This window comes from Drosophila elegans, unplaced genomic scaffold, assembly GCF_018152505.1.
Source record: "Drosophila elegans isolate 14027-0461.03 unplaced genomic scaffold, ASM1815250v1 contig_520, whole genome shotgun sequence".
Taxonomy (NCBI): Eukaryota; Metazoa; Arthropoda; class Insecta; order Diptera; family Drosophilidae; genus Drosophila; species Drosophila elegans.
In genome coordinates this window covers 1,438,590-1,464,186 of record NW_024545903.1, presented here as the reverse complement: position 1 = coordinate 1,464,186, position 25,597 = coordinate 1,438,590, and the positions used below count along the sequence as shown (strand labels likewise).

Genomic DNA, 25,597 nt, shown 5'->3' with positions numbered 1-25,597 from the left:
GTTCATACAGATGGACGGACGGATTTGATTTGATTGAGGCACTTTACGTTTTTATTTTGGAGTTTCTAAAGGTGTGCAGGATATTCCGCAAATAGAACGAGGGCTTTCAAAATTGGACCTTGAATATAAGCATTTTATTGTATTTTAAATGTAAATAGTTGTATAAGCCAACCAACCCTTTGTATCATAGGCATTTTACGATTTTTTTTAAAATTATTTATTAATAATTCTCATCCAAACGTTTTGCCTCAAGCGCCTTGCGCTGCCTGCCCAGCTTCTTTTCATCCAGCTGCTCCTTCTCCACCTTGTGGAATCTTTGCCAGCGTCCATGGTCCTCCACCTCGCCCCTTTGGAGGCGGAATAGAGTCCTCTTGTACCAACTAAGAGTGATGTCGCGTCCTATAAAGCAGCCGCACGAACTGCAGTAATGGTTGACATCATGACGACCCTTCCAGCGAATGGGATTGCTATGATATGAAAAATTGTAATTGTAAAATTAAATTGTCAAATTATTTTCAAAATTGTTTCCAACTTATTTTATAAGTTCATGGCTAGATCAATTTTCACATAATTAAAAAAAAGCTTATAAAATTAAATAATAATAAATAATATACACAACCGCGAAATATAGGCCAAATTATTATTCAAAACGTTTTTTTAGATTTTTTTCCTTTATCAATTATCTTAACAGAATCAGTGCCTAAGCATACCAGCAGAGGAGCACATTTAGCGAGCAGACAATCTTCTGTAGAATGGTCACTGCCTCCGGCTTCACGCGGGTGATCTGCAACTCCTGGCAGGCGGGGCACTCCAACTCCTGGGGCTCGGTGGTCAGGTGACCCACCTGCGGCACCGCCGAGATGTCGCCCTCGAAGGCACTGCCATCCAGACTCTCGGTGCTGGCCATTTCGAAGCGTCGGAACAACTGACTCGAGAGCCGCAAACATTCGCATGATGTATCCCAAATCTGCATTGGTATCTACATCACAATCAAAACTAAGAGCGGACCAGAGAGAGTGGGAGAGATAAATTTTGGAGGCAACGCCTGAGTGATGATCGAATAAATTCAAGTAACTTATTAAAATATTTGACAACAGCTGCCGGTTTATTAATAGATCACTTGAGCGGATTCTAGAGAGCTAACTTAGTGGACGTCCAGCTATTTGGGACGCCAGTGGAAGCCCAAGTGACCACCGCATCGGCTGCAGAACACACGTTTCGACTTCAGGCGACTTTGTAGACAGGAGTAGACAAAAGTCAGAGCAAAGATGGGAAAACAACTGAAAATAGAGACCAAAACAGGTTAGTCCTTTGGGATATATTTTTTGTTTTATACATTTTAGATAGCCTACCAGGACAGAGCGGATAAAAGGCAGCTGAGCTGGCCCAATGCTCCCGTCATCTCCACGGTTTCCGTCTTGGAATTTTGCTGGCACAATGGACAACGAACCTGGTAGCTACTGGGTCCAATGCTGAAGAATCGCACCTGCGGCTTGCCAGGACGCTCCTCCAGCGTGATTGTGGTGGCCTCCGATTGGTTATCCCCCCCTTGGAGGTCCACCTCCAGATCCGCATCCAAGTCGTTCCCTCGAGACATTGCGACTGGCCAGCGATATGTGCCAAACAAATTGGCAAATCCCCCAGTAGTGAAATTAATAATAAAGAGAATTGCTTTATCGAAGAGATCTGAGCTAAGAGAAACACATGGGAGAATGATGCAGAAATCAAAAATTTTTTTGGCACTCAGCACTTCAGTCTCAGCGCGCTCATTTCTCGCCGCAAGGTCAAAAAAAAGTGCTTAAAAACTATATAAACAAATAATTAAATGCGGAGCACCCACTCCGAGTCCGAAAATCCCCCACCCCCCTCTCCTTACTGTCTTTTCCATGCCCCCAAGAGGTAGCCACACTTGCCACAGATGACCTTGCAGTCATTGGCGGATCGTCTCGGACAGCAAGGATAAATGGGCAGCAGGGCAAAGCAGCTGGAAATGATAAGAAAATAATCAGGACAAAAAAGGGTCATTTTTAAAATAGTCTCTAGTCTTAAAATTGTAATAACTGTATTTAAATATTAAACTTCAGATTATTACGTTTTTGAAAGGAAATAAAACTGGTTATAATTTTTTCATTTTAATTAATGTTTAAAATTCCAAATGCCTATCTTGCAGATCGAAAATGCCCATTAAATGTTAAAGAAGTTATAGTTTAAATAGTAATTCAATAATAAGCACCAAAACTTTCCCTTTGGGGACTTGAATATTTATATTTTTACTGTTTATTTTAAAACATGATAATGTTTGTTTCTGAAAATTAAACTTTGACACATTAAACGACGTTCGTTAATATAATATAATAGCCCATAAACTAACACATCCAAAAAATGTTTATCAAATTTGTATTTTCTTTAAATTTGAATTGATTGCCCCTAAATTTAATTTTTAATAGCTCAGTACTTTTTAATAGCTCAATAAACCCGTGGCTCTTTATTAAATTTGAAATTGAATTGTCAGATGTATTAAAAGGAAAATTTTTCTTTCTTAAACTGCATAACGACTAAGTACTCACCACATGGTCAGGAGTCGCTCCAGCCGGACTCCCTGCTCGTGCAACCGCTCGTGGCACTCCGGACAGTACATCTGTCGAAGGCAACTGATGTTGGTGGCCGCCGGCGGCGGAGGCGATACCTTCTCGGCCAGCTGGCCCGTGGAGTTGCTCTTCCGGCAGAAGTAGGTGTCCGACTCCGACTCCTCGGCATAGCCGTATGGATAGCCCCTGTGAGGGGGCGTGGAAAGGAGCAGCTGGTCCAGAGCCTGGGCAGATTGCTGCTTGACCTGGCCGCAGTTGGGGTTCAGGTTAATCTCCACCAGATCCGCTGGGAACTCGTCCTCCTCGGGAGCTTGCAGATGGAACGTCAGCTGCCGACTCATGTTGCTGAACTGACTCGACTTGGCTTTTCTATTTGCCTATAAATTGGGTTATTTTACAATTGAAACATTGAAACCATAAAAACATAAGTCAAACAGTTAGGTCTGGCAAGTAAGGAATGGCAAGGGGATCATTTGGGGTCGAGCGGGGAGTTAGACAAACCAGTTGTTCATCTGTTTTGTCAAGCCCCCGTCCAGCCGCGTATTTGCCTAACACTATTTTCATGGTTGCGATGTTAACGGCTGCACTTGAACGTAGACCCCACGAAGAAAAGCTTCCGGCGAGTGGGTGAATAATAGAGCTTTTGCCATAAAGCAACAATGCTTCGAATACAGTTTAATTAACCCATGGAATACCAAAAATACTAAACTAGTTAAGAAAACAATAAAATACATTTTTAAATAAAATTAAAAATATTTATTTATTAAATATTATATTAGAACATATGTTATTAAGGTGATCTGGTTATGAAACGTATGTATAAAAGTTTAAAAATTAAATAAAGAAAACAATAAAATTACTAAATATTATAGTAGAAAGTTTTTTAATTAGGAGATCTATGCTATGTACCTAGCAAATTTAACTTGTTTGGATATTAAATAGAAAACTCGAGAAATTCATTTTTTTTTTTGCTTTTAACTAGACCAGCATGACTCACCAATTTGTTGGTTGCTGTGTTATCTATCTAGGGTAGAATCATTTCACCTCTGAGCTTTCCACACTCGAGTTATGATTCATTTGAATCTTATGTTTGATCTGACTCGAATGAACTAATTCTTTTTTTTTCCTTGATTTAATTATTCTGCATTTATATCGACCCACTAATACTTCTTATCAAATTGTTCATTCTTCATATAAAATACTCATAAATCTTTGTTCTGATTTTTTTTATTATAGCTTTAATGCAATATTAAATTCAAAAACGCGTCACAGGCTTAGCAAAATTAAATTGCCTTTAAAAACATTTAATTTAAGTGTTAAATACAAATGGTGATAAGATAGACAAAATATAAAAAATACTTTGTACGCTGTATATAAAGTATAATATAATAACAAGCAAATTTAAATTAAAATCGTGATAAAGGTGAAAAAACATCATTAAAAAAAAACAAACAAAAATCGTATAAGGCGTAAAAACAGATGCAACATTTTATACTTCAAATATAGGCTGGATTCTCAAACCGGTACAGAATTAACAATGATTAAATTAAGGTAAGAGAGTGAAAGCCGACAAATTGTGTTGGCTAAATGCTCTCGCGAAAATATGTCTCTAAACTAAGCACAGCGTAATTCAATTTCCCATGCAGTTTAACTTGTCAAACCTCGTATTGCTTATTCATCATCAGCCTTTTTATTATAGGTGCTATCAAATAAGTGACTCATATAACACCCATTCACAGGAGCATCCCTAAAACTCACTAAATCAAGTGTACAACAAAAAAGATATATGTTTATGAGTACGAATGAAGTCCACGTTGTATGAAAGCTATCACAACGTAGCGATAAGATTGTAGCCAAATGTTAAGGTATTGCCGGAGCTTCACTTTCAGTTCGGTCTTTAGTGCAACGGCAGGCAGCAAAGCGATCGGTTTAGTTCGTTCGGGAATCGCTCAGGAATCTAGAGAATCCAGAAAATCATAAATTTAGGAACATGGACAGCAAACAGCCTCCGCCGTACAGTGAGCAGGCCGGATTCACGCCAGCACAGACCTATCAGCCCGGTGGTCCCACCCAGCCTCCAATGTACCCACCGATGCCACAGCCGCCGCAGCCTTCCACGGTGATCATCCAGACCACGACGACCTCCAACCTGGTGCCCATCGGCTCCGAGCCCACCCGCATCTGCTGCCCCTCCTGCCACGCCGAAGTCGTGACCACCGTGAAGAGCACTCCCTCCAGCAGGACGCACTGCTGGGCCCTCGTCATGTGCCTGCTCATGTAAGTTCCAAGTCATATGTGTATACACAGCTTTCCTTAACGTCATTGTTTGCCGTAATTGCCAGATAGAACGACTGAGGCGTTGGCCAGAGTGTTCAGAGTCTTCAGTTTGTTAAAAAAGTGCTTATTTTAAAGGTTTTAAATTAGGGATCCCATAATATTTAATTAATTAGTACTGTTTGACGATTAGTTCATTTTTAATGTTTAAACTTTAAATAAACTTAAACAACTATACTGCATTACAAAACTCAAAATTGTCAAAGGAGTAATTTCCTTAACTACATTGAATTGCTTGTGAAAAAAAGGTGGTAGATTTAGGTGTGTTGAGCAAAAGCTAATATATATATATAAATATGTTTTAGTTTCTCCAAAGAAAATATATATAATAACTTGTTTGCATTGAGAACTTGCCAGTTTCTCGCCTAAAAATAAAAATGATACGCCCATGCAACTCTTGCGCCTTCTTATCGCTTTGCAAGTACAATAAGTTTCTACAGGCATTTCGTCTGTGTGCAGGCCATACTTGAAAACAGTGTTATCTCAACTGGAACTGGAGTTGAGTTGAGTGAGATAACAGAGCTGCGATAGCAAACAAGTGAACTGACTGAATTCGAGCTGCAAACGGCAGCCGTAAGAGCGTTTATAGGCCAATTGGAATTAGCGCTCTGACTAATAAATTATCCCCGGAACTTATCTAATCGATTTTCACCAATCTTTATCCACAGCTGCTGGCCATGCGTCTGTCTTCCTTATTGCATGGACTCGTGCCAGAATGCCAACCACTACTGTCCCAACTGCAGTGCCTACATCGGCACCTACGAGAACTGACGTCTATTTATGCATACAACTATCTATAACATAGAGAACCCTAAAAATTAGCGTCATATTCCAGCGAAATTTAACTGTAAATATACTTGTACGACAGTCAAACATTAAACATGAGATTCAAATAGGAAAAGCCGCAAATCACTCATGTGGGTCATAAAAAATACCCACTTTAGCTTTTTTCTAGTTATTTTCATAATAGGAAGTCTAGTCATAGCTAGCTTTTTATGTGAAATTGAACATCTAAAAAAAAAATGTTTAACGAAAGTTTAGAAACTTCCATGACAAGCAATGGATTTAATTTGGCATATCAGTTGCCGAGGATATTAGCAATGGGTATATGAGACTACAAAGGACTTATTGCAGCTTAACATTTTAGATCGATGACTATTGATGACTTGATGACTTTTATACAATCAGATTATAATGGTCAGCTAAGTTTATTAATGCAATTACTTAGATGGCTCATACAATGCCATGGAGTTACTGGAACAAATGTCAATCGATTAAGTGCTGCAAGTGCAAACTCTTTTATACATTTAGTAAAAAAGTACCTGTCGATTAGTCAGAAAAGATAAGGATAGAGCATTGTTGTCATTAAGTGGCCGGTGATTTCAGTGCAAGTCCCACCGCAAACATGAACAACTCCAGCTACGGAAATGGTAGCCCAGGGGCCAGACTGTGGGGTGGTAATGACCCAGATACCCATTTACACCCTGAACGGAGTGGGTGCTGGCGCACTGCCGCTGTCTGTTGGCCACCAGCCGGTGCGGGTGAGGTTCCCGCACTGCAAGGATGAGGTCACAACTAGTCTGGTCACCGCCCCCACCCGGAAAACCCACCTGTGCGCCCTGACCTTGTACATCTAGTGGTGAGTGGAGAGTCCGGATACCCACTCACAGATTCACTAAACCAACATCCACAATCCATCAGCTGCTGGCCCTTCGTGTGCCTGCCCTACTTCGTCGACTACTGGAAGAGTGTCCAGCTCTACTGTCCTAACTGCGGATGACACATTGGGAGCTACACAATTTGATTTGATCAACGCTTTTCGCACTGCCAGCAAGCATTTACGTGTATGGACTTTACAAAGATAAAAAGATATTTTAAAAATTTCAATTTATTTAAGCAACTATATTATGACAAATAAAATAAATTAGTAAAGAAAAAGAAAAAGAAAAAGGGAAAAAAAAGTTTTTCAAATACTTATATAATTATTTGCACATTAGGGTGGACTTCTTTTACTGCCCCTAATGTGCCTAAACTTTGGGGTAATGCGTGTGACCTTTACATTAAAATAAACATTTTTGGTTTTCCCATAAATTCATTGACACAAAGCCTACCATTCAGACGCTAAAGAGCTGGATTATCTCATTTTAACTAAGGTGTGGATACATATGTACATATGTACATTGGTCGTAAATAGCAAGACTAGTGTCGCAACTTTTTTAATTTATATCTCTAGACTTATCATATGTTAATTGATTTGATTCTAGTTCCCTAAGCAAAACCAATGTAAAAAAAGTTTTGCCCAAGACGCGGTTACACAAAAATCAAAAGATCGATAGTTTGTACTAACACTAATTAGGTTGAATATTTTATTTTCCGAATACCTACTGTAAGCTGATAAAGCAATGTCCCGTTGTCTTCGAACTTGAAATTTCGGGAACTCTTATCAATGTAATCCCCGTAGCAATAACTTATCGATATATGCAAGCTCATGCGATCGTATAGTTGTCTCGCTCTCGCCAAGTGCAGAATGCTCAGCGTCATTTTTGTTATTGTTTTCTTTTCCCGAAGCACATGCATTTCGGGAGCTTTCAGTTGCGGTTCGGAGTTTGCATTGGTCAGAAGAACATTTTGATTTTGCTGGAAGTAATTAAGGGCTCTACGTGCCTGTTTATCAAGTACCACGCTATCTATAATGGACTACAAACGAGTTGACTCGCCGCCGGCCTATTCGGATGACTTTGCCACGGCTCCTCCGACTGAAATGGACTTGAACCAGTACCAGGCGTCGCCAAATCAGATTTACCCGCAGGTACAGCAGTTACCCCAGACAACGCCGATGTCACCACCACCCTCGGTGAACGTTGTGCACCACCAGACCACGGTTTTGGTGGACACCCCCGGACAGGGAATGATTTGTCCCCATTGCAACGCCCGGATTCGCGTCCGAGTAGATCACCATCCTACTGGAAAAACTTACTGCCTGGCGGCGATCCTCTGCCTTTTCCTGTAAGTATATCAAATAAAACACAGCTGCGGGCAGACTAATAGCACCAAATAGGTCAACCTATTTAAATTTAAATTTCCATTTATCCATTTTATGGAAAACTCCACACCATGGAGATAATTATTTCACCATTTCAATGTCAGAAGTCCAGCAGTCTGGGTGCTATTGCTGTGACCGCATCTGTTTTGTTTCGTTTGCATTTAACAGGAAGTGTTCGATGAGTAAGCGCCGATCGTGCCTGGTTCTTTATAGCCCATTCTCCCCTTTTTATACTCCTCCAGTTGCTGGCCCTGCGTCTGCGCCCCTTGCTGCTGCAACTGCTGCTACAAGACCTCCCAATTCTGCCCCAACTGCAACGCCTGCTTGGGATCATTTTGAAGACGCCAGCGAAAACGAAAGCACTCGCCGATTTCATATCTACACATTCGTATTCTTCATTCTCGAATAACCAAGTATATATGTATGTATGTCCTCATAAAGTGGCGCATTTATAATATAAACACTTACCATACTTAAGTTATTTAATCGACTCTGCTTACAGTATGCGAAACTGTAAGCGAGAAAAGATAATCAAATAAAGCATTGACAGGCGAAGCATTTTCTGGGATTCCCATTAACTGAATTTTGTTTGTTTGCGTTTGCTTCTCTATTTCTGTCGATCTGGCAGCCTTGTCGGTGGAAACGTTGTGAAAGTCAGTAGCACTGGTATTTCTTCTATAGCTTAGTTAATCTTATTTAAATATTTTTTTTATTTTTGGTTTTTTATTTAGTTTAATTAGATCAAGCAATGCTCATACTTATTTATACTTTAATTCGGTAAAAACTACGAGTTAAACTTAATCAATTATATAAAGAAACACGAGTTGAAATTAAAATAATTTGTTTTTAACAAAAAGCTTTGAAAAAATATAACAATTACCACTCTTGTGGTTAAATGAGCTCTATTCTTACATTTTTATGTTTTTGTCTTAACGTTTCAAACCTGTAATTGAGTGGATGGTTATACCATTAAAACCCCTATTCAGTTTTCTATTTATTTAAGAAATGTAATCGTTCCAGACGATTTATTCGTAAATTGTTGTTTTACAACATTTTTTAAAATACAATGAATACCAATGTATAGGTAAAAGTTCTGTAGTCACAACTTGGTGATTTGTTTTTTTTTTTAACAGAAAAATAATATAGTTTTTTATAATCGTTTTCGCCTTATCCAAAAAACATATGAATCATAACTTTAGTTTAGTACACGAAAACTTAAAACTATCCTCTGTGTTATCCAACCGAATAATCCCAAAAAGTGGTGAGTAGCCTGCAGCATGTTGCTGCAACATGCGGCAGGAACTTTGTGTGATTAGCAACATTATTTGAAAACGACGATAAGTAACTACGGCAACCTGCCTTTGCCGCGCAAACAAGAGCCGCACACCACTTTCAAAACTCCAGCAGTGCGCAGTAAGTTTTGGGAGCTCTACGAAATTCTAGTTTGGCTTGGAGGTTCTTACATTTGTTTCGGCAACGTACTTTGTAAGTATACTGATACAAGCCGCGTATAATTGTTACAAGTATGGACGGAAGCTATTAAAGTTCAAATAAATATTTAAATAAAATCGGGTTAAGCTAAATACGTTGCTGGGCAAACAGGACAACGCCTTCGAGATGATTGCCACTCCTCGAAAATTAGTTTTGGACAACTGAGGAAGAGCACGCAGGTCGGAATGTGGATTCCGGTGGGAGTGTGTTAAGCACTGGCGCCGGTCACACCCGCCGCTTAATGATGATACTATGCTGTGGTCAGAAGCAGTGTGAATATAAATAGACATGTTGATTTTAGGCGCGCGCAAACAAATTGGGCGAGTACCCCTCTGGAGCACTGGAGAGATGATGGCTGGATTGGGGGTTGAATGGGGCAAAAACAGAGAGACGCAATTGGACGATGACGACATCGACAGACAGCCACATACTTTCAGTTTCCCCATGGCACGTGGATGAAGATGACCTCACACAGTTTGGGATTTACCCTGAAAAGAACTGGAGTGCATGCAGCAACAATCAACGGGAGATAAGGCTGATCACAGCTTGTTTGCATGGCGGGTGTGCAATTAAATTCTACACAACACAACTAATTTAAAGCTTATGCACCAACGACACGCAAAGTTTCCAAGGTCTTTGCTGCAATCAATAACAAAGTTATAAAGCTTCCTGTTTTATTTTTTTGTTCTGCAGTTCAACTAACAAAATGTCCACTCCCGTTGGTCCGGAGCCCTGCAACGTGGTGTGCCCCAGCTGCCACCAGCAGGTCACCACCCGTATAGAGCCAAAGGCCACCACCAAGACCCACTTGATAGCACTGATCATGTGCCTGACCTGGTAGGCTGGAAGAACCCTTTGCTTTGTTATCCTAACTAATTTCTATGTCGAACAGCTGCTGGCCCTGTGCCTGCTGCCTCTACTGCACCCAATGTGCCCGGAACTCTGACCATCATTGCCCATCCTGCAACGCCTTTATTGGCACCTACGAGCGTTGAGCAGATTTCGATTTTAAGGTTGTGGATTTTCGTAGTCTGCGGCCAGCAGTCGTACCGAAATGCAGCCCAAAACTTTACATTGTTACCTCTCTCACATTTATTATTACGCAATATTTTGATATTAAGCAAAACATTGTAGTACCTGCTTAAGCTTTTGTATTCTCAGCACAAAAATAAAAAGATTCAAGGAAGAAATCTTCAGGCTTTTATTTGACTGACAATATCAAAAAAGAACATTTTTGTTATAATCCTATTTTAGGTTAATGTATCTTAAGACGGGTTAATTTGAGGTGATTCGCCAACGCGTCTTTACCACTATTACTATCATTCACCAATAATATTTAATTGCTGTCAAGTAGCTGTAAATTGGTTGGAGTGTCAGGACATTATTCATATGTCTCAGTTTCCTCTGTTAATATTATAAAGTTGGTTGTCTGCTGTGCTACAGAAAAACTTTCAATTTTTATAGAATTAGAAAGATTATAGTTGTTGTTTCGAATCATTAATCAAAAGAATGTTGTTTCCTATATAAAAACTTCATATATGAATTTTTGATTTACCCCTTGCGAAATGCAAGTTATACAAAGCGATAATAAAATTCCGAGTTGGTATGGCGAAATGAATTCATATTCTTTCAAAATATGTTGTTCTATTTTTTTTTAAGAAGCAAGTATAGATAAAAATAACTGACATGTATGTTTTTTCCAGATTAAGCAACGCATTAATGGAAACACATCCGACAATATAAAGTATATATATTCTTTATCAGCATCGCCATTTTTATAAAATGGCCTTAGACATAGTCGGAAAAGTAATAATTGAAAACCTATTTTAACTTTGTTGTTTGTTAAACACATCGTATATACTCCGATAAAAACTACAATTCAACGAATTTAGAACAACGGATTGCATTGAATTACAAATCGGTAGAAAGGGAAAGCTCTGTAAATCAATAAGAACTATCTTCGATGTTTTATACATATATCAATATGAATTGGTCCTCTTCAGTTGTTCATAAAAAAAAATTAGAATAAAAGAGAAAATGCATATGCATAGATTTACATGATTGGCCAAGAGAGCTCTTTCTAAAAAATGCCCAAATCAAACAAGTAACACCGTTTCCACACGGTCGGGAAAATGGCTATGTATGTATTTATTTTAAATGTGAGTGATATTAAAATTTTTTTATGATTGTTAGCTTTAATTATATATATATTATATATTCACAGCCACCTGCTCTTTTGAGTGGTATTTAAATTGAGTGATATGGTGAAAACAAAATATAACAACGGTCATGGCCATGTACAACAATTCAATTGTAAATTTTTTAAGCTAATGCTTGTTATATTGTTTTTCTTTCATTCAATGAGATCGGTTCTGGAAGAGGAAGTGACTCAATTTTAGTTGCATTCAAAAAAGCCGAAAAACAAAAGAAAATATTATATTGATATAGTCTGAAATTCAAAAGTTAATCGGAATTTGCTCGCCACCGAAAATCCCCTAGCGCACAATCAACGGCAAACCACCAACTCTCACAACTGGGAAGAACGGATAAAAGCTAACGAATTCGAGGCGCCGTCTGGGAGCACAATTTAGTTGCCAGTCTGAATTCGAACGTGTAGCACATCGGTCGGAAGTAAAAAAAACCGAATAATGGAGAAGAACTTGCCCTATGACCATCACCACCAGCAGCCCGTGCCACAGGCACCGCCCAGCTATGACAACACCCAGCCGGGCTATCCGAATTTGAACCAGCCACAGCCGGTGATTTTGACACAGCCTCAGGTTATGCAAGGTAAGTACGAAAAAAACTATTTTCAAATGGTTTATGCCCTTCTTTTTATAGCTAATTAGTTATACATGAATACCGAATTTTTATACAAACAAATTTCGAATTCCAACCTAAAACTTGCCCTCAAAGCAAACACATAAAAAAAATCTTTTGCGAAAATTTAATCATGTGCATTTCCTCCTTCATCAACAAATAAATTCTTCGAATCGAGCAAATTTTATATTATATATATATAGTTTATATTTATATATATAGAGCGATAGCTGATCCCGTTTTTCATCAACACCATTTTAATTACGCAAGGCTTGTAAGCAACTATGCAAAAGCCATTTGTTTTTACCAATTAACTAAATTGATTGCCGATAGAAGATTAAATACAAAAACTAACGTTTCGTGTGTTTTTTTTAGCACCCCCCAATGTGTTGGGTGGCGTTCCATCTATGGCCACGTGTCCGAGTTGCGGAGTTCGTCAGCAAACGAAGGTGGAATTCGAGCCAAGTACTAAGACCCACTTGCTGGCCCTTCTTATTTGTATGCTGGGGTAAGTAATTATAGTTTGATCCTTTTGCCAACAAGGACTTATCCTTTTTTTTAGGGGAATTTGCTGTTGCTGCATTCCATACTGCACCGACTCCTGCCAATCGGCTAAACACACCTGTGGCAGCTGTGGAGCCTATGTCGGAACATACAAGAACTAGGGATCTTCTTCAAACCCCGAAATATCGAAAAGAATACGCGCTTCATCTGAAAGAATCCCAAAAAAAATGTATTCCCAAAGGGCTTTCGCCTTTTCTTAACCCTGAAAATATTGTAAAACGCTTAAAGCCTTTATATGTTTACTTGTACATTTCAAATAAAATTAATGAATAACTTGTTACTACTAAATCGGGGACTCAGAACGAACTACATAGACTAAAAATACATATATGCCGGTTGCAAGTTACAAGTTCGTTTCAAGAATTGGAGCTTGGACAAACAAAAATGTTGATAATTTTAATTGAACTGGACTCCCCATCCCCTCACGCCCTTGTTTAAACAGAATCAATGAATTTAATCCACATAAGCAATCATTTGTTGTTTGCTGGCGCAGCCTTATATGCACAGTGGGCACTATACACACTAAAAGTTTAATTAAAATTAAAAAAAGACAAGTGCACAAATTTATCGCTAAACAAAGAAACATTGGCAGTCAGAACATTTTTAAACTTGAAAAATATGATTATCTTTAATTTCTATCTTATAACCACAAACGGAAAATTTTTGTTTTTAGGTCACATCCTGCAAGATGGAATTTAGTTTTTCGGTTTCCAACAATATGATGAAATTCTGTACATATCTATGTATTTACTCTCGATTTCATCGGCGCTTTCTCGCTTAATCTTTACCCTTAGGTTATCAACTAAGTTGGTATTCTTTGAACTTGCGATTAATCGGATTTGAACTTTCACCGAGAACCAAGTTTTAATAAGTTAATAATGATAACCTTTGCAAACAGTTCAATTTTAAATAACAAAAAAAAATCTTAAAGAAACATTTGCTTTCAATTTCAACTATCAATATGAAATTGTCGGTGTTGAAACCACTAGAACAGTATTATAAATATTAACACCACTTGTAAACAAATTCATCTATTTGCTTAATGCTGTTCCAATTTCTAGTATCTTTTATAAGCATTTGTGTCTAGCCGACTGTAAACATGTTGAGCAACATAGCCGTGTTGCACAAGCGAAATGATTTAAAACGGCTTAGTCAAAGTCAAAGCTGAAACTTTGGACTAGAACTAAAAAAACATGGATTTCAGTTACATAGTGAAATAAACTCGCAAACTTCTTTGTGTTTATTTTACCAAAAACTTTTACTTTATTTTTTTTAATTAGTTTTGTAATCGGCACGCTGCTTTGAAATTGTAATGTAACAAGACTGATTTTATTTTGCAGCTTTGCTAATTAGTTTTGTATTATTCCCTTGTTTATACCTTTGCAGAGGGTATTATAGTTTCAGTCACAAGTATATAAAGTATATATGTTCTTGAACAGCACCAGGAGAGAAGAGAAGAGTCAATGTCTGTCTGTCCGCCCGTCTGTCCGCCCGTCTGTCCGACCATCTTCCCGATTCTACGCAAAATAGTCCCTCAGTTTTTAAGCTATCTGCATGAAACTTTCCCAAAATTTGTCTATCTACTGCAAGTCGAAAAGAGCCTCATTGAACGACTACATAAAAAATCTCCTATGGAAAAAATCGTGGAGAAAAGTATAAAAAATTAGAACTTTTCTGTTTTTTAATTTTTGTTTGTTAGTTTAAAGATGCGATTTAAATTTGATTAAAATCGGGCGACTTTATCATATAGCTCCCATGGAAACAATCGGATTTTAAAATTTTATAGTTTTCAATATTTTTTTAATAACTTTTAATAATGCAGATTAATGCTGTTAATTTTATTAATATCGGAAAAAGAAATCGTATAGCTGCCCTTGAAACGATCGAATAATTGAGCTGAAAATCGTCATAGTTTAATGTTATTAGACATAAACGCATTTTGTTGTCTATAATACACTTGCTTCTAATTTCATTTTACTTACAAAAGCTTCTGTACAAATTTTGAATATTCGATTTGGTCCTGCTTAGGCATGGGTTGAATTTCTAAGCACTGAAAAACAGTTATATAAGGAAATATTTGTATGTTTGTAGCGTAATCCGAAAAAATAAACAGAAATTTTATCAGTGTATCATTATGACGAAGGGCAGCAGCAAAAGAGCAACAAGAATTAATTTAGTATTGAACTGATAATATATATACATTTCAATTTAAAAAACAAGTATATTTTTGTGAAGTATATATAAAACTCTAAATGTAATATATTTAAAAAAAAATATAAATCTTTAAAGCATACTTTATTCACATCTCTCTTCGCAGAATTTAGATTAGAACTTTTCTCCGAAGAAAATCTGTTGAGCTTTATGTTCATGCAATTGCAATCGCTCAGTCGATATTTGCAATACATGCAGTAATGTCGGATGATTTTTGCTGTCCCAACTGCGATTCAAAACCCATGGTTAAGGAAAGGCACCTGAATGAAAAAATTTAAGATGGATTTTTGGTTATAATTATAGTTATAATGTCTCATTTAGTTCAAATGCCATTGCAATTTCAATTAATTTTCAGTGCTTTATGCTGCGGACGTCGATATTGTGGAGTAGGCATTTACGAAAGCACCATCAAATGCCGGTCTTGTGGCTGGAAAGGCGATCCAAACCGCTCACACTGAAATTCGTCTAGTATAGAGAATAAATGATAAATTTATATTAAAATAAGATAGTGAAAGTAAAGTCAGCTGTTGCATGTTGTGTTGTCAAAAGCAAAAGAAAACTTAACGCTTTAAAGCCCGATGAGCTTTGAAATTGCACTTACAAAAAAAAACTACTCCGAACTAATTAAGCTAGGCGAAAATACAAATCAATATTTATTTTTTTTTTGATGAGAAAGAATTTCTGGCTAAAGTTTTTTTTAATTGGACAACGATAGAAACGATCGAAAAAATCAGCAGAAAATCGATGTAGCTTTATTGATTTAAACATATAGGCGCAAAAACTGAAACGTAGTCATTCTAAAGTACTAAGTTTTTGTAAAAACTTCAGCTGGCCGAAGGTGGCTTAATTATTTTTCCAGCCAATTACGTTGGTTCTGGAAACGGAAGCGATGTAATTTAAATCCCAATCTGTTTTTTCTGTTTTGTATAATAAAAAAATGAATCGGAAATTGAAGGGTTAAAACAAAAACGTAAAACCGAACGAATTCGGCGCACCAACATTTCAGTTGCCAGTTTGAATTCGAACGCGAAGCACATAACCAAACTGAAACGAGAAAATTGGTTGTTCGTTGAGCAAAGACCGTTTGACTCACTTAGCTATGTGAACGTTTCAGTTCTGACATTTTAATTAAAGGGTCCTAAATTGAGACCTATTTTTTGAAATAGCTCTGATAAATCACAAATCAACCGTTAGTTTACTTCGTGTTTCACAAACATTTTTAACACTTGTTAAATGAAGTCAAGTTATTGACCTACTCTGCTAATACCAATTAACGATCAACAACTCACAATTTATTGTTTTATATAAAAACTATGGATACGTTTGTTTTTTAAGCACACCCTAATGTTTTGGGAGTTCGGAGTTCGTCAGCCGACGACGGTCGTATTCGAGCCAAGTACCAAGACGCATTTGGCCGCCCTTCAGGACTAATCCTGTTTTTTATGGGAGTATGCTTGTTCTTTGTTTCTTACTGCAGCGACTATTTTGAGTCGGCTATACACACCTGTAGTAACTGAGTAGCCTAGTAGCCCTATGGTATTCCGATCATGCTCGCCCTTTTTAAGCTTTCATAAAATATTTGCAATATTCTGACCTTGTTATTTTGGTTTACTCCTCTGCCAGAAAATATAACTTGTACATTTCAATTAAAATAATTTAATAACTAATCGTTGGTCGGGAATCGGCTATAAGTTCGTTATATATTTCATTTCCGACCCAATAAAATATATATTTTCCTTTATCTTCCTTTAAGAACAATTTCTCAAAATTAATTTTTTTCTGACTTCTTACTAACTACATTAAAAAGTTATTTCTCCTCATAGAAAAGTATATAAAGAGGCGGAGAAGATTTAGCTTTTGTTTCATCATTTCTGAGCTCCTAAAGGCTTTTGTCTTGACTTTAAGGACTTGATCCTGCAAACCAGAACCCAGACTATTAGATACCGTTACTCAGCTAACCAATTTCAAAATAAATATGCCCCCTGAAAATAATCGGGTTTTAGGTGGCGCCATCTGCCTGAAAATTTAAATCTTTGCCAATAACTTCAAAAATATTGGAACGATTTGGAATTTTTAAATTAGTTGATAGATATTTCACGAATTAACATATACAACGTTATAAGTAACATCTACAATGTCCCTGACTGACATGGTAGACTTACGCGCTTTGTGGGCGCATTATCCCAAATCTCTGGTTTTTGTAGATTCCAAGATTTCGATATTCATATGGATAGACAGACGGACAAAGCATATAGAATATATTGACTTTATACGGAAAAGCTTTCACTCCACGAGTAACTATGCCTATCATTTTTGATGAGAGGAGAAAGAGAGCGAGAGAGTTAGAAAAGCAGCAATAGTTTTTTTTTTTTAGATAAGAGCGTCGGCTCTGCCAGGTTGTTGAAAGAGTGATGAATTTGAGCAGCGATGAACTTCTGAAATGAAGGGCACTCACACAAATGAACCACGAGCCCATGAGTATCTTTGCCTTTTTTATATTCATACATATAATAGTTAGTAGGTTCTACACACAAAAATATATATTGATTACATTGACAATTACATTGATCAAATAAGTGTATGTATTTTGTTATTGTTTGGTTATATGGCATTTTTACAGCAGTAATGTAGTAAGTAATAAGGTATGGGAAGGCATCGCTTTTCCTAAGAGGTGTGAGCACCAAACAAACATATTTTAGAACAAATACATTTTTTATTATTTTCTTGTTCCAAATAGTACCAACATACCAATTATTGCTTTTTACAGTAGCGGGTCTATTATTGTTATAACAACACTATAAACATCGGTAAGGTAGAAGTTTTTATGGTGTAAATTAACTGATAAATAACTATTTTTAGTTGAAAAAAATGCTCTAACATATAACTTTAGAGTAACTATTTAATAGGGAGAATAACCATTTAGTTTGCAAAGGAATTATTGCGATTTTATTCGCCAAATTGAGCAAAGTTTTTTTTTCGTGCCGCTTTTGTTTAATAAACAACGCACGCAATTTCTTGTATGTGTGTGTTTATATTTGAATAGAAGAAATTCATGGTACCATTAGCACCAACGAAAATTCTATTTCTCCCGCGCAGCTTTAAAAAGCTTTCGTTCCAGAACCAAAAATTCTTGTGTTGATCAATGCTTTGCTCTCTCAGTTGGCAAACTTGGGAAATGCCTTGTTAAGCCGTTTTGTGAAGAGCGATTTAGTTTCGTACCTGAATCGCAACGAGAAGCATATCTGTCGGAATTATAAAAAAAATAAAAAATGGATAAGCATATTCCCCTGGAACAAGTACCGCCAAGTTACAACGACATCCAACCGGTCCATCCAAATCTTAATCAGACACAGCCGTTGATTATGGTACAGCCTCAGCCTATGCTGAGTAAGTAAGCCTATCCTAAACTGAAATAACATTTTTTAAGGCGCCAAAATCTTGTACACACTGAAATTGTTTAAAGAAAACGATTGTAAGAGAAAGAAAAAGACTATTAAAATGTTTGAACATAGTGGTGAACTAACTATTGGTACATGTTGATAATTATTAAATTTAAAAATCCAAAAAGCTCTACATTTCCTGGAAGAAAACTATAGGGACTCTTGATTTTTAATAAACTATTTTGTCAAAACTGTATCGATTTGGTACCTTTTTTCTGTTTAATCCGTTTTACACCTGTACTCTAAATTATAATTTGCGGACTTTCAACATTCTTGCTGTGCCTATAATAAAGTTCGGCACCGTATCATTAAAAGCATTAAAATTTAAATTTACAAATTTCATCAATCCCTAATATGGTAATATTGTATTGGTTTTGTTGCTTTCATTCTGTGAATAATATTAGCAAAAATGCATATAATACAAACAAAAAATAATTCGAATTTTTTCTTTTTAGCACTCCCGAATGTGTTGGGCAATTTTCCATCAACTGCAACGTGTCCTAGTTGCGGGGTCCGTAGCAAAACCAATGTTGAAATTGAGCCAAATACCAAGACTCATTTGATAGCTCTGCTTATCTGTGCGCTTGGGTATGTATTTAAAGTTTGATCCTTTAGCAAATATTAACAAACCGGCTTTTAGTGGAATTTGCTGTTGCTGCATTCCGTACTTGACCGACTCCTGTCAGTCGGCCAAACACACCTGTAGTAGCTGTGGAGAGTATGTGGGAACCTACAGGAACTAGTGATCATCTGCGAGTGCCAAACATCCTCAAGAAACTGTACATTTTGATTCCTTTATTTATTGATTAATATGATTAAATAAATAAATAATTAGCTGTAAACAACAAAGTAAAGTAAACTGATACATAACAAAGTAAAATACACTGATACATAATTGATCATTTTCATAGTCGGGTTCCCTCTGTATAGGGAGTGCAGTGGTGATGAATGTTATCAAAAACGTTGAGTTATAAAAATTTATAACCCACCATGATCTCGAGTTACAAACTTCAAATTATGTAAAATCGTTTTTAGATATCTAAAGTCGGCAATAAAATGACATTTGACCTTTTCAGATTGCTCTGTTGATCTTACTACTTATTGTTTTAAATCAGTATATTATTAACTTAGGTGAATCAAGCTGTTTTTGGGCCAAGCAGACTGAGCAACCAATACCAAATTTGGAAAATCGAATAAAAGTTATTCCAAATTAAAAAAGTACGCAATAATAATAATAAAATCTATCCAATCAACTAGTTAATATCTATCATTTAATAGCAGTGGTAACCTTTTCTTTTGTGAGTGATTTGAACCCCAGCAGTACAGTTCATAAAATAAAAGGTTTGGAGTGCCCTCCAATAATAATAAAATCTATCCAATCAATTATTTAATGAAAAGCTTCCGAAAAGCCCTAACGCCCGATCAGTTTCAAATTTTTTGGATCTATGTATTTTGGGGTCCTGTTTACGAAAAATTAGGTCAAAGTTTGCGACAAGACCGATTTCTTCCAAAATAACGGTAAAAACCATTATTATGTTTTTGTTTTTTTGTCAATAAATCCTATAAAATAAACTTTATCAAAAAAAAAGTTGGAGATCTAGTAGAAATACGCATTTCAGGTTTAGAGACTTTTTGCGCAAAGCTGATAGTTTACGAGACTTTTTGCGCAAAGCTGATAGTTTACGAGAAAAATGCAGAAAACTTTTGCCTTCAAGACGTCTTTTTAAAATGAGCGCACAGTTAATTAAGCCGGGGTGGTATCACTAAATTCTTACGGTGTAGACCTTACACTCAAATAACATCATAATTTTTTTTTATTTAAATTAACGTTATTTTTTTTTTAAATTTAAATTTTGGTTTTATTTACTTATGGATTTTGTTATTGTTTTTAATTTTGTTGCATATGTTGTAGATCTTTCTTAAAAAATTTTTAGAGTTTGGTATTATTTTCTGTTTGTTATGGTTTTTTTTGCAGAAAGGGAGGAAGGTGTTAAGGAAGAAATGAACGATAGAAATAAAAACGCCGCAGACAAAAAAAATACTTGAAAATGATCGGGCGTTGGAGCTTTTCGGAAGTATTCTATTATTTTTTGGAAAAGAGAGAGTGAGAGAGGCAGATAGAGTTTTTAGCCTCGACGAAAGACTAATGGCCTGAAAGGCACTAACACAAATGAAGACTGAAGCGAACATGTCATAGTATCTGTGTTGAGCTTTGGGGAGTGTTTATGCTATGTTATCTTCTGTTTTTTAATTGTGATTTTCAGATATTTGCTTGAGATACTCTACACACGAAAAATTAGTTGGTTAAATTTACTAATCCGATTTTTTCTGTAACCATAAGAAATTGTATTGTTATCATTAAAAAATAAGTATATATATTTTGGAATTGTTCGGTTTTTTAGCTTATTTTATCACTGCTCACATCGGCTTTTAAAATTGAGCAATAATTTTTGCATTTTGCTTTACATCTTTTAATACTCGTTATTCAATTAATCAATCGAATGTTTGGTTTTTTATTTGAATAGACGAAACTCAAAATGTATGTTTTGATTAGCACCTACGAAAACTTACTCTCTCACATTCAGATTAAAAAGCTTTATGTTTTAGTAGATAAATTCTTATCTTGATCTACGCTTGGCTCTCTCTCTAATGGCAAGAATGGAAAAAAGTCTATGAAATTTTAGGCCGTTCAGGGAACAGCATTTAGTTTCGTGACTACAACGTAACGAGAAGCACATCTGTCGGAATAATAAACAGCGAAAAATGGAGAAGAATATTCCCTTGGAACAAGCACCGCCCAGCTATATTTCAACCCAGCAGCAGAACCCAAATCAAAATCAGGCACAGCCCTTGATTGTGGCACAGCCCCAGTTTGTGCAAGGTAAGTACGAAGAAAAACGTATCCTAAGGGCAAAACATTGTACTCGTACATAAAAAAATTGCGTAGAAAGACCATCAGATGCCTCAGCCAAGAGTGCGAATATGCTTTTTATTATATACACTCAAGATCATATTAATAGGTCACTTTAAGTTTTTCAAAGAACTTGTTGACAATGAGTGGCTAGAAAGTGAGGTATTCGTTTTTATTACGTGACTTACATACAAAAATATTTAACTCATTTCTTTGGTTCCCGTTCTTTTCGGGTATTTATAGGTTCTTCAAAATCGCGTTTTTTGACTTTCTGCTAAAATTGTCGCTTATTTAAAAATTAAACCTTTGTAAATTTTTTAACAGGTATCTAATAGTCACAAGCAGCTAAATAAAACATAATATAACTGCCAGAAAACGAATAAGTTTAAAAGTATTTTCCTTGACGCGATCTAGACGATTAATGCGAGCACACATACAGTTTCGAGAAAAGGTCGGCAAACAGAGGTTATCCCACATCTTTTTTCTCAAAAATATTTTTAAACTCATTGTTAAATAAATATATAAGATATAAAAATTTTTAAAACATTTAAATTAAGTCGATGTATTTGAATAGAAAAGTTCCAACTATTATAATTATAAGTGTAAATTAAAAGCGTTCTTTTTAAAAAAATAACGTTAATATACCTTTGCAGAGGGTTGTATAATATAATTTTCATTTCGTTTGGAAATAATAATTATTTGATAGTTTAAATTTACGACTTTAGTTTAATTTAAATCGGAAAACGATCAAATAGCCGCCATAGGAACGGTCGAATAATTGAGCTGAAAATCATCATAACTTTAATGTTTTTAACCATATGCGCATATAAATCGAAAGTTAAGAGTTTTCAAGAATATTTAATTTTTGCAATAGCTGCTTCTTTTCTTGTTTTTTTGTTGTTTATTTTTATAAGCAATAGAGTGCAATTGAGTTGTACGCTTTCTGCAAATACTTTTATTAAAAAAATTAACTTTGATTTTTTTAAAAACTTTGCTTTTTTATAGTACTTCCTAATGTGCTGGGGATGGTTCCATCAATGGCCACATGTCCGAACTGCGGAGTCCGTAGAAAAACGAAAGTCGAATTTGAACCAAGTGCCAAGACCCATTTATTAGCCATGCTTATCTGCTTGGTGGGGTATGTTCATATAAACGTTTGATTTTTATACCAATACTAAGAATCCTGTTTTTAGGGGCATTTGCTGTTGTTGTATCCCGTACTGCTCTCCCACCTGTCAGTCGGCCAAACACACTTGTGAAAGCTGTGGCGCCTATGTGGGAATCTACAAGAACTAAGAATCTTCTCGAAAACCAAATATCCTTATATAATTTATATAAATTAATAAGCATATTTAAATCTATACCCCAGATTTGCAATTTATTTATTTATTTTATTTCATTAACTTCAAATTTGTGCTTTTTCACAATATGATTGTAATCAATATGTACTCTCGATTTATTTCTTTCGAATAAAATAAATATAAGAGTAAAAAAAAAATGGTTGATACCAGACGAGGCTTATCAGCTGCGCATGGAATTATTCTTAGAATTTGGGAAAACAATCTCGAGCTTGATTCTGTTGCTATTGGAAAGAGCTTAGTTTTGAAAATATGTTGTTCAGGAACAGACCAGCATGTAAAAGGCGTTCGCCGGAAGTTTATAGAAATTTGTCGGAACCAAAAACCACAAGGAGAGAACCATCTGAAGGATATCTCCTCTCTAATGATTTGCATTTATCTTGGAGACAAAGAATTTGGTTTAATATGCGGTATGTTCCAGTGCTAAAGTTATCCCTAAACAGAGTTCAAATTGTATTTACCGACATATATTACAGCTCTCTTGGCTGCTGTGGAAAGCCTGGGACTAAGTAGTTGATCAAGTGATGTGTATACAAAAAATAAGATAAAACAATTTTGACTTGTTATTAATGTGTCATCTTATAATCGTTAAATTTCGTTTTTTATTTATTTATAAATTGACTAAAAAAATGTTCGATTCAGAATCTCATTCCTATCAATATTTTTGTACTTACTGCTGAGTTTGACAAACGTCATTAAACGTCAAAACAATTATAATAATTGGCAATCAAATAAATATATTTTTTGAATATCCGTTTTTGGGCTTTAAAAACCATTTTAAAGTAAATGGCCTTAATGGGGATCTAAGCATTGTCGAGCCCAAGATCCTTTGGACTATAAAACTAAGATAACATAAAATATGTTAATATACGTATGCCCAACTGTTGTTGGGAGTAAGTACTTATATCTAGGTATTGATCTTAAAGCGGTTTTTTATAAGGAATTTTATTCTCTCCCTTTTAAATAGTAGAATTTGGTACAAAATAAATTTAATTAATATCCAAATTAAGTCTAAGGGTCTGTGCAATGGTCTCAAAGTTTCCATAAAAATTACTCATACACAGGCACGTAAGCCAGTTTGAGTTTTGGACAAGCAAATCTTGTTTGATGTCGTTTTTAAAAGGTAAGATTTTGAAGAAATAAAAACCTTGCCATCAAAGAGGACTTCCTTTCTGTATTGCTTTTCAGGACACTTATTTTAAAGCGAACTGTTGCAAAGATTCTGGTTACAGTATGGAAAAATATGGAAATTTGAGTACGTCCATTGCAGGACATCAAGGAACAAGTTGTACGTTTCCATGACGTTTCTAATATGTATTAAAAAATATTAATCATTCAGGAGAACTGCACCATAACAGGTTAGTTCTACTTAAAGTTTCTTTGGGTACTCTATTTAGTATTAAACAAGCTATGGACGATACAACCTTACGGAAGTTTTAGGGACTTGGATAGAAGTATTAGGTACAGTTTGGCAAGAATGGGAAAAATCGTAGTTTTTCATAACACCAAAGATGGTTGAGGTTCTCGATAGCTGCCAAATCAGCTCTCGCAGTGCAGGTTAGATATTAGAGGCTACTGTGGAGGCCTTCGGCTTAGATTTGGACACGCTCCTCATAAGGTATTTATATGTAAAAACATTTTTTTTTTGTTATATTAAGAATGCATAATTTCACTGCAACTTGAAGAAGTTAATTTCAACGAGTGCGTATCCAAAATATCATAAGTCTGCTGCAACTTTTCGAGAGCTCAAAATAAATAATAAACAATTTTAAATAAATATATTTTTTGTTACCACTTTTTACCTATTCCTTATCTTACAAGTAATTATTTTCGCCACTTCCTCGTATCTTACCTAGATCAAAAAAACAAGGTCCTTTCCCAACCCGGACACCCATACATGATGACAATTCCCTTAAGATAATAACCTTATTTTTTCAGTTCCGTCTAATGTTGTGAGTGTGAAAAAATCACTTTCATTTTTAACAAATAAATATGTTTGGATTTATATATAATATAGTTACCAGCAAACAAGATAAAAAGCTAAAAAGGTATAGCTTTTATAGACATTGTTGCCAGCAACACACGGCAGCAGTAGCAATGTTGTGCAACATCGGCAGAGCAAAGACGAAATCGCGAGAGTCGGATTGAGTTTCAGTTCGTAGTTGGCTCCCAAACGAAGATGCAGTACAATCAGCCGCCGGCGGGGCCCACTGGTTATCCCCACCAGATGCCACCGCCGAGTTACGAGCAGGTGGTTCATGTGCAGGCACCAATCCGAGTGGTTCATGCAGCATCACCCCCACCCGTGGTGATCATTCAACGTGGGTATTTTCGTGACGTCAAGAACAAGTTTAGAACAGTAAACACTGTTTGTAATTTACAGATCAAGCTGTCATGCCCGTGGGTCCCGATCCCAGCTTCATTACCTGCCCGCACTGCCATGTCCAGAAGCTCACGCGCGTGGAGTACACGCCCAGTGTGAAAACCCACTGCATGGCCGCTCTCCTCTGTATTGTTGGGTAAGATCTCTGGACCTCCTCAGGTTATATACTTCAGCTTCACCTTATCTAATCTCTTAATGAAAAACCACAGCCTCTGGTGTTGTGCATGTCTGCCCTACTGCGCCACTAGCTGCATGAATGCCAACCACTTCTGCGGCAACTGCAACAAGTTCGTCGGCGTCTACAACGGTGATTTGTAATCCCTACAAAAAAATAAACAGTACCAAACGAACCGAACCAAATCGAACCGATCAGACACACGCTCCCTCCACACACAATCACACAAATCATTGAGAATGCGAACATTTTTGGTTAGGTGTCGACAGACGATGAAAT

At 36.3% G+C, this 25,597-nt stretch overlaps 12 protein-coding genes across 12 annotated transcripts; 9 read left to right on the top strand and 3 right to left on the bottom strand.

The window, feature by feature from the left end:
• Positions 1-112: 112 nt before the first annotated feature.
• Positions 113-937, bottom strand: LOC108137565. Its single transcript, XM_017259292.2, has 2 exons — positions 711-937; positions 113-467 (listed from the first exon to the last, which is right to left on the bottom strand). The coding sequence occupies exons 1-2, from the start codon at positions 905-907 to the stop codon at positions 221-223; spliced, it is 444 nt and encodes a 147-aa protein (XP_017114781.1). The 5' UTR covers positions 908-937; the 3' UTR covers positions 113-220.
• A 141-nt stretch (positions 938-1,078) lies between these two features.
• LOC108137567 lies at positions 1,079-1,597 on the bottom strand. The gene is made up of 2 exons (XM_017259294.2): positions 1,353-1,597; positions 1,079-1,280 (listed from the first exon to the last, which is right to left on the bottom strand). Exons 1-2 carry the CDS (start codon positions 1,595-1,597, stop codon positions 1,160-1,162), a joined length of 366 nt encoding a protein of 121 aa, XP_017114783.1. The 3' UTR covers positions 1,079-1,159.
• A 270-nt stretch (positions 1,598-1,867) lies between these two features.
• On the bottom strand, positions 1,868-3,026 carry LOC108137566. The gene is made up of 2 exons (XM_017259293.2): positions 2,568-3,026; positions 1,868-1,984 (listed from the first exon to the last, which is right to left on the bottom strand). Exons 1-2 carry the CDS (start codon positions 2,927-2,929, stop codon positions 1,873-1,875), a joined length of 474 nt encoding a protein of 157 aa, XP_017114782.1. The 5' UTR covers positions 2,930-3,026; the 3' UTR covers positions 1,868-1,872.
• A 1,447-nt stretch (positions 3,027-4,473) lies between these two features.
• On the top strand, positions 4,474-5,823 carry LOC108137563 (lipopolysaccharide-induced tumor necrosis factor-alpha factor homolog). The gene is made up of 2 exons (XM_017259288.2): positions 4,474-4,865; positions 5,591-5,823. The coding sequence occupies exons 1-2, from the start codon at positions 4,579-4,581 to the stop codon at positions 5,691-5,693; spliced, it is 390 nt and encodes a 129-aa protein (XP_017114777.1). The 5' UTR covers positions 4,474-4,578; the 3' UTR covers positions 5,694-5,823.
• A 115-nt stretch (positions 5,824-5,938) lies between these two features.
• Positions 5,939-6,862, top strand: LOC108137564 (lipopolysaccharide-induced tumor necrosis factor-alpha factor homolog). The gene is given in 2 exon segments (XM_017259290.1): positions 5,939-6,561; positions 6,624-6,862. Coding segments are annotated over 2 exon segments (315 nt in total). The 5' UTR covers positions 5,939-6,349; the 3' UTR covers positions 6,727-6,862.
• A 639-nt stretch (positions 6,863-7,501) lies between these two features.
• On the top strand, positions 7,502-8,543 carry LOC108137510 (lipopolysaccharide-induced tumor necrosis factor-alpha factor homolog). Its single transcript, XM_017259224.2, has 2 exons — positions 7,502-7,928; positions 8,208-8,543. The coding sequence occupies exons 1-2, from the start codon at positions 7,615-7,617 to the stop codon at positions 8,302-8,304; spliced, it is 411 nt and encodes a 136-aa protein (XP_017114713.1). The 5' UTR covers positions 7,502-7,614; the 3' UTR covers positions 8,305-8,543.
• Positions 8,544-9,328: 785 nt separating this feature from the next.
• On the top strand, positions 9,329-10,646 carry LOC108137514 (lipopolysaccharide-induced tumor necrosis factor-alpha factor homolog). Its single transcript, XM_017259228.2, has 3 exons — positions 9,329-9,450; positions 10,150-10,293; positions 10,349-10,646. The coding sequence occupies exons 2-3, from the start codon at positions 10,163-10,165 to the stop codon at positions 10,449-10,451; spliced, it is 234 nt and encodes a 77-aa protein (XP_017114717.1). The 5' UTR covers positions 9,329-9,450; positions 10,150-10,162; the 3' UTR covers positions 10,452-10,646.
• Positions 10,647-12,032: 1,386 nt separating this feature from the next.
• Positions 12,033-13,113, top strand: LOC108137509 (lipopolysaccharide-induced tumor necrosis factor-alpha factor homolog). Its single transcript, XM_017259223.2, has 3 exons — positions 12,033-12,246; positions 12,652-12,784; positions 12,839-13,113. The coding sequence occupies exons 1-3, from the start codon at positions 12,105-12,107 to the stop codon at positions 12,939-12,941; spliced, it is 378 nt and encodes a 125-aa protein (XP_017114712.1). The 5' UTR covers positions 12,033-12,104; the 3' UTR covers positions 12,942-13,113.
• Positions 13,114-15,251: 2,138 nt separating this feature from the next.
• Positions 15,252-15,699, top strand: LOC108136273. The gene is given in 3 exon segments (XM_017257345.2): positions 15,252-15,313; positions 15,315-15,341; positions 15,407-15,699. Coding segments are annotated over 3 exon segments (192 nt in total). The 3' UTR covers positions 15,510-15,699.
• Positions 15,700-18,201: 2,502 nt separating this feature from the next.
• LOC108137516 (lipopolysaccharide-induced tumor necrosis factor-alpha factor homolog) lies at positions 18,202-19,340 on the top strand. Its single transcript, XM_017259230.2, has 3 exons — positions 18,202-18,438; positions 18,947-19,079; positions 19,132-19,340. The coding sequence occupies exons 1-3, from the start codon at positions 18,321-18,323 to the stop codon at positions 19,232-19,234; spliced, it is 354 nt and encodes a 117-aa protein (XP_017114719.1). The 5' UTR covers positions 18,202-18,320; the 3' UTR covers positions 19,235-19,340.
• A 1,854-nt stretch (positions 19,341-21,194) lies between these two features.
• Positions 21,195-22,900, top strand: LOC108137520 (lipopolysaccharide-induced tumor necrosis factor-alpha factor homolog). Its single transcript, XM_017259235.2, has 3 exons — positions 21,195-21,372; positions 22,408-22,540; positions 22,596-22,900. The coding sequence occupies exons 1-3, from the start codon at positions 21,255-21,257 to the stop codon at positions 22,696-22,698; spliced, it is 354 nt and encodes a 117-aa protein (XP_017114724.1). The 5' UTR covers positions 21,195-21,254; the 3' UTR covers positions 22,699-22,900.
• Positions 22,901-24,903: 2,003 nt separating this feature from the next.
• LOC108137543 (lipopolysaccharide-induced tumor necrosis factor-alpha factor homolog) lies at positions 24,904-25,498 on the top strand. The gene is made up of 3 exons (XM_017259266.2): positions 24,904-25,081; positions 25,144-25,279; positions 25,353-25,498. Exons 1-3 carry the CDS (start codon positions 24,940-24,942, stop codon positions 25,459-25,461), a joined length of 387 nt encoding a protein of 128 aa, XP_017114755.1. The 5' UTR covers positions 24,904-24,939; the 3' UTR covers positions 25,462-25,498.
• Positions 25,499-25,597: the final 99 nt, after the last annotated feature.

Bases quoted from the DNA above. Each gene is read 5' to 3' on its own strand.
- LOC108137565 (XM_017259292.2), bottom strand. From the start codon at position 907: ATGGCCAGCACCGAGAGTCTGGATGGCAGTGCCTTCGAGGGCGACATC. The intron at 468-710 runs GTATGCTTAGGC...TTCATATCATAG, and splicing joins CTAAATGTGCTCCTCTGCTG to CAATCCCATTCGCTGGAAGG.
- LOC108137567 (XM_017259294.2), bottom strand. From the start codon at position 1,597: ATGTCTCGAGGGAACGACTTGGATGCGGATCTGGAGGTGGACCTCCAA. The intron at 1,281-1,352 runs GTAGGCTATCTA...CTCTATTTTCAG, and splicing joins CTTTTATCCGCTCTGTCCTG to TTGTTTTCCCATCTTTGCTC.
- LOC108137566 (XM_017259293.2), bottom strand. From the start codon at position 2,929: ATGAGTCGGCAGCTGACGTTCCATCTGCAAGCTCCCGAGGAGGACGAG. The intron at 1,985-2,567 runs GTGAGTACTTAG...TATCATTTCCAG, and splicing joins GAGCGACTCCTGACCATGTG to CTGCTTTGCCCTGCTGCCCA.
- LOC108137563 (XM_017259288.2), top strand. From the start codon at position 4,579: ATGGACAGCAAACAGCCTCCGCCGTACAGTGAGCAGGCCGGATTCACG. The intron at 4,866-5,590 runs GTAAGTTCCAAG...CTTTATCCACAG, and splicing joins CTCGTCATGTGCCTGCTCAT to CTGCTGGCCATGCGTCTGTC.
- LOC108137510 (XM_017259224.2), top strand. From the start codon at position 7,615: ATGGACTACAAACGAGTTGACTCGCCGCCGGCCTATTCGGATGACTTT. The intron at 7,929-8,207 runs GTAAGTATATCA...ATACTCCTCCAG, and splicing joins GCGATCCTCTGCCTTTTCCT to TTGCTGGCCCTGCGTCTGCG.
- LOC108137514 (XM_017259228.2), top strand. From the start codon at position 10,163: ATGTCCACTCCCGTTGGTCCGGAGCCCTGCAACGTGGTGTGCCCCAGC. The intron at 10,294-10,348 runs GTAGGCTGGAAG...TATGTCGAACAG, and splicing joins CTGATCATGTGCCTGACCTG to CTGCTGGCCCTGTGCCTGCT.
- LOC108137509 (XM_017259223.2), top strand. From the start codon at position 12,105: ATGGAGAAGAACTTGCCCTATGACCATCACCACCAGCAGCCCGTGCCA. The intron at 12,247-12,651 runs GTAAGTACGAAA...TGTTTTTTTTAG, and splicing joins ACAGCCTCAGGTTATGCAAG to CACCCCCCAATGTGTTGGGT. The intron at 12,785-12,838 runs GTAAGTAATTAT...CCTTTTTTTTAG, and splicing joins CTTCTTATTTGTATGCTGGG to GGGAATTTGCTGTTGCTGCA.
- LOC108137516 (XM_017259230.2), top strand. From the start codon at position 18,321: ATGGATAAGCATATTCCCCTGGAACAAGTACCGCCAAGTTACAACGAC. The intron at 18,439-18,946 runs GTAAGTAAGCCT...TTTTCTTTTTAG, and splicing joins ACAGCCTCAGCCTATGCTGA to CACTCCCGAATGTGTTGGGC. The intron at 19,080-19,131 runs GTATGTATTTAA...ACCGGCTTTTAG, and splicing joins CTGCTTATCTGTGCGCTTGG to TGGAATTTGCTGTTGCTGCA.
- LOC108137520 (XM_017259235.2), top strand. From the start codon at position 21,255: ATGGAGAAGAATATTCCCTTGGAACAAGCACCGCCCAGCTATATTTCA. The intron at 21,373-22,407 runs GTAAGTACGAAG...GCTTTTTTATAG, and splicing joins ACAGCCCCAGTTTGTGCAAG to TACTTCCTAATGTGCTGGGG. The intron at 22,541-22,595 runs GTATGTTCATAT...TCCTGTTTTTAG, and splicing joins ATGCTTATCTGCTTGGTGGG to GGGCATTTGCTGTTGTTGTA.
- LOC108137543 (XM_017259266.2), top strand. From the start codon at position 24,940: ATGCAGTACAATCAGCCGCCGGCGGGGCCCACTGGTTATCCCCACCAG. The intron at 25,082-25,143 runs GTGGGTATTTTC...TGTAATTTACAG, and splicing joins ACCCGTGGTGATCATTCAAC to ATCAAGCTGTCATGCCCGTG. The intron at 25,280-25,352 runs GTAAGATCTCTG...GAAAAACCACAG, and splicing joins GCTCTCCTCTGTATTGTTGG to CCTCTGGTGTTGTGCATGTC.